We start from the raw sequence: 5,236 nt of genomic DNA on the forward strand, positions 1-5,236 counted from the left end.
CGAACTTTTAGCATGCTGGAGTGACTCAATTTTGTGCAGATTACAGATGAGTCCAGGAGAGATACTAAAGTGCGTTCAGGATAAATAACACAAAGAAACTTTTTCCCCAGAAAATGAATTATTTTTATGTATTCTGAAGCCCTTCTCAATAAAGAAAAACATTCAACCGTCTAATAATTTTATGATTGAACATTTATTCACCAAAATTGGGGAGAAAACTGGAAAATGCATGTTTCTAGTTCAAAATTTTCTTAAATAAGTTTCTAATTTTTTTTTTGCCATCTTTATGAAATTCAATAATTCGTATTTATGATGGTATGCAGATCATCATCCTGGGTCAAATATTTTTTTTATTGTCTTTCAAATGTAATCAATATCCTAAAAAATTATAAAAATATTTGTAAACATTTTACAAACAATCCTAAAATATGTCAATATTTTTTATGGAGTCTTTGCAGTGGTATTACTTTTGAAAAAATAAGAAATTAGGTACTCTTTTGGCACTAATAAGATGAGAATAAAACATTTACTCAATAAAATGACATTTATTGAACAAAGTCAGGAAAGCGTTGTCTCCTCTAATGTCTGCATGAACACTGTCGAACTGACAAATATCATTTTCGTCAACTTTGATTATATTGATAACTTGCTGGTTATTTTTTTTCCTCTTCAAACACCTTTCTTACATGCTTTAATTTGGACTTGCTAGTAAATTTCCCTGACTTCGTTTTGTGCACATGGAACATGCTAAGAATTATAAACTACAACTTCCGGTTTTATAAAATTAGAACCAAACACTGCAAATTACGGAAAAACTAGTGTAACCAGTCTATGCAAAGATATCGAACCGCTGGACCTGACCAATGTGCAGTGCCTCTGGTCTGATGCGTCATTTTTTACACCAAATCAATTATTTATACACCAGCTAGAGTAAAAAAATTGTTGCCGACATCGCTGACAAAAAAATAAATTAGTCATGCTTTAATTTTATTACCAAATCCAAATGCAAAAAGCTTAAAAGTAGTGATGAATGTTTAAAACATCAAAGGAATCACTGCCATGTTTTTTACAGCCATGATTGAATGTAGGGTCAGACTAATAACAGAAAACGGACAATAATACGATGTACTATACGAAGGAAAACATTTTAAGTGTAGACAATTATAATGTAAATATTACTATAATCAAAAATAACAAATCTAGTCTCTGGATAACTACTTTCAAAACTTGTAATCCCAAGAAATAAATACATGAATGAAAGGTGGGACTATAATGTCAGCAATATACCCATTGACTGAAATTGAAAAAAAATAAATTCCCATTCTGTTTCAATATATTGATTTTATGTAAAGTAATAGAATATTATTTTTCATGTTTTTAGAAAAAATATTCATTTATAAACATTTTTGAATATTAAATGATTTTGTTTTGTAAAAACCTGACTGAAAGGAGTATTCCACTTAAGTATAGTAGCGTGGTCCCTTTTTACTACCTTGGTTTACTGGATAGAGAGTAGCAATGGATATTTTGATTGATTTCATTGTGTATAACAAAGTATTTCTAATAAAATCATTTTGCATTCATAATGAATTATTAAACATATAAAAAAAACACAAGCCGATTTTTAACACCCATCGCGCTAAAAAATGCCGGAACTTTTCCCCTTCATCAGACAGCTTTTCTTTTACATGAAAATGGGCGGAGACTTTTAGATTAGATACTATGAAAAGAATATCCGTGATAAATAATATTTTTCCTTTCAAAGAAGAATTATATGTTCAAGTTTCACAGTCAACAAAAATGTTCTAATCAGAAAACTCTAGCAATGCGAAAGAATCACATTAACAAGATTAACCAAACAAATCCATATGCTGACCGATACATGTTCGACTGAGTACATTTCAACTGAGTGCTTGCTAGCACGTTTACTGTGGGCATTTACCTGTAACGACACAAATCCACATGGCTTGTTGTGATTTGAAACAGGTCATAAGAGGTTAATCGCATGTAAATGAAGATAGTGAAGAGGTTCAAAATCACAATACTTTTAATTAGAAACCATAGAGCACAAGGTTGTTCAACAAAGATATTTTTACTCAACCTTTACCCATATAATATACACATGATATATCAATATCGACTCTGAACAAATATGTGCTCGGTGTTTACAAAAGCTTGAAAGTTTGTACCTGTCAGTGATTTCTTTTGATATTCATGAAAATCAAAGGACCCCAACTTCAACACGCAGCTTCGTATGCTGTGTATATCTATTATTTGACATTTTTAGATGAAGATTCATATAATAAAGGCAATAGTTATTATGAACATTTAATTTTTAAAGCCTTTGATAAATGTTCGAAATTTGACGAGTAACCGGGGACCACAGATAAGCCTTAAATGAGAATTGTCCTTTGAATATTTACATTTACTGTGTTTTTTACTAAGCCAACTGGCAAACACTCTGTATTCTCATTTCTGTAGCTGTTTGTATTCTGTGGAATGGTTTTTGTCTGAGAGATTGTTGGTATGAGTACAGAGCAGCCTGAAGGTTCCCTGTCACCTGTTGACAGATCCCTAGAATCTGCCACGAGATGTTTCTGGAATCAGAAGGTATAAGCTGTACCTGAGCATAGTGCACTAGGGTCTGTAGATCATCTAGAGCTGTTTGTGCTTGCATTGTGTCTACATGTCTGTAGCACAAGATCTCTAGCATGTATAACAGTACCAAGGGTGGTACACCTAATGGAAACGTGTGGTTCTTTAGAGCAGACTGTTGTTCTGGTATCAGTTCATTGATGTAATGGATTTCATTGCTAAGTAAGATAATCCATGCTGCAGCCTGTCTCATCTTTTTAGACCAGGACTGCCCCCCTACAGCCTCAATATAGTACATATCTATATTTACATTACCCATACACATCACATATGGCTGTGCTAACTTGACCTTGATCATCTCTATAATAGATAAAGCTTCCGTGTATCTAAGTGTCTTGTAATAATACATGGCTATGTACAGCATGTCTGTAATAAAACCAAACTTGGCTGCTAATTTCAGCATGTGACAGGACATTTTGTCAGCTCTATACCTCAGTTTGTTGTCAGGTGTGTAAGTTTCCATGTGTAATGTAAAAGCAGTGTACTGAAGGATCATAGCGGTCATGTTCTGTAGCTTGTGGACTTGATATTGTGTCAGGAGGGGTGATCCTATCATCTGTTCTATTGCATGTAGATATCTAATGCAGATTTGTGTGTCCAATTGATTTATTGGGCCATCAAGTAATGTTTCATATAATAATATATTTCTATCAAACTGAGCCTCAGAAATCAGAGTATGATCATCTGTACAGATGGAGTTTCTGGGGTTATAGAGGACATCTATAATATAAGATCTAATGCAGGGACTGTGTAGCAAGAATGCTAAACCCTTCTCATACAACTCTGACAGTCTTATAAATAATTGATGTTGTTTGACGCCATGAATTTTACTCAGAAACATGTTGTTGTCTGGAATGAAAAAGTTAGGACAGACCCCCTCATACACCCATTTGAGGATGAGTTTAAAACAGACCCAGAAACCCCCCAGGAGATTTTGTGGAGACCAGTGAGGTATTGTATTTTGTTGAATCACCCAGAAAACTGCCGTCTTCATGTGATAGGAACACAGTAATTTATCATCATCACCTACTCCATTGTTAAATATTTCTGTTAAGATCAATTTCAGCAAGCCGTAAGTTACGAATTGACAGTGATTCATTACATACACAAGTTTTCGTTCTGCTAGGGAAAAAGAAATTCTCCATTCAAGATCTTCATGATTTCCTAGCGGATGTCCAATCGCTACAAAGTGACATCCATTTTTTACAATATCATTAACAACATGAGGCTGGGGCCATGAGTGACATCTGTCTATCCATGAGGAGGCAGAGGGAGGCCAAAAGTCACTGACAAAACAGAGGGCATGATCAAATTCTCGTCCTCCAGATGTTACACTGGCACAGGGTCCATGTGGAGTGGTGTTATCACTTTTTTGAAATGCAAATATACAAATCTGTCTGAATTCAGAGCTAGATAAATAATATCTGTTATACATTCTAACACAAGCTCCATGAATTTGTCGGTCCCTGCTTGGTGACAGTAAATATAACAAAGTAAATCCTGGTGGACTATCAGAACAGTCACAGAGGATCAGAGTTTGTCTGTGTGTTTTGTAATACTGAGACTGAGATAAGTCCCAGATCACACTGTGATTATTTAGCCAGTACATAACATCTACATCTGATCCTTCCAGTCTGAATCCTTCTCTGTAACTTCCACTCAGCATGCTACTGCCAATTGTTTTCGCTTGATTTCCCACCATCTCCCTGATGTCCATCACATCTCTCCTCATGGCCACCATTTGTGAGGTCCCCACTATATCACACAGTCCCACAAACACCGACTCTGATATACGTTGTATGAATGTCTCACTGAGAATGATGAAAGTGGAATTTATATTCTTGTATAATTAATGTTTCACTTTTGTAAATCTTTAATATAATTATCATAATTGATAAGCTTTATAAATTACTATGTTTTATTAAAAAGAAATGTTGACTGTGTATATTTTCTCTTAATTAAAAAAGGAAAGAAATTTTACATTCATATAATTGTAAATCATAAATTGAAAAAAAATCTTCAACTGAATCAGTTATTTTCAACTGAGTGAACTAAATGGTTCATTCTACCTATTCCCACTTTCTGAAAATCAGGTAGGAAAAGGTAACATTTTATGTGGGAATAGGTGGAATTTTTAAGTAAACAAATAATTAAGGATGAATTCTTCTGATCAATTTACCCCAAGTGGGTCTTCGTACTTAGACATGTCGTAAAATTCAAACTGATAACAATTTACAAAGAAGTTTTTAAAGTTTTTATGATTTATATGTTTAACTATATTTATTTTTAAATAAAAAATCTTTCTATGTTGTATTAATGACCAACACGTGTGCAAATTTACGATATTTACAACATAGGACTAAGAAAGTCGACAAGTGAAATCGACATCTAGAGGGGAAGACTCAAGATGACGGGATCGCCCGTCTCAAAGCGACAGGAATGCAGAATGGCACTCCATTAAAAGAGCCAACCGACAGAAATTTTAAAACATTTGAAAAATTGTCGAGATCAAAATTAAGCCTACAGGAACATTCTCGAAAGCGGTACCCAAACATGCCAGCCAATAGCGCCGAAGTGTGTT

The 5,236-nt window shown here is 34.1% G+C and overlaps 1 protein-coding gene across 1 annotated transcript; it reads right to left on the minus strand.

Moving 5' to 3' along the window:
* Positions 1–2,440: 2,440 nt before the first annotated feature.
* On the minus strand, positions 2,441–4,861 carry LOC134268018 (uncharacterized). The gene is made up of 2 exons (XM_062750224.1): positions 4,835–4,861; positions 2,441–4,495 (listed from the first exon to the last, which is right to left on the minus strand). The coding sequence occupies exons 1-2, from the start codon at positions 4,859–4,861 to the stop codon at positions 2,441–2,443; spliced, it is 2,082 nt and encodes a 693-aa protein (XP_062606208.1).
* Positions 4,862–5,236: the final 375 nt, after the last annotated feature.

Source organism: Saccostrea cucullata, unplaced genomic scaffold (assembly GCF_032062105.1).
Source record: "Saccostrea cucullata isolate Sc308-1 unplaced genomic scaffold, CSIRO_AGI_Scuc_v1 ctg9489, whole genome shotgun sequence".
Lineage (NCBI taxonomy): Eukaryota > Metazoa > Mollusca > Bivalvia > Ostreida > Ostreidae > Saccostrea > Saccostrea cuccullata.

What these genes read in the sequence shown, in the direction of transcription:
- LOC134268018 (XM_062750224.1), bottom strand. Translation starts at nt 4,861, where the DNA reads ATGTCTAAGTACGAAGACCCACTTGGG. An exon ending in AGTACGAAGACCCACTTGGG is followed by an intron (nt 4,496 to 4,834) that starts GTAAATTGATCA and finishes TAATTATACAAG; the next exon opens with AATATAAATTCCACTTTCAT.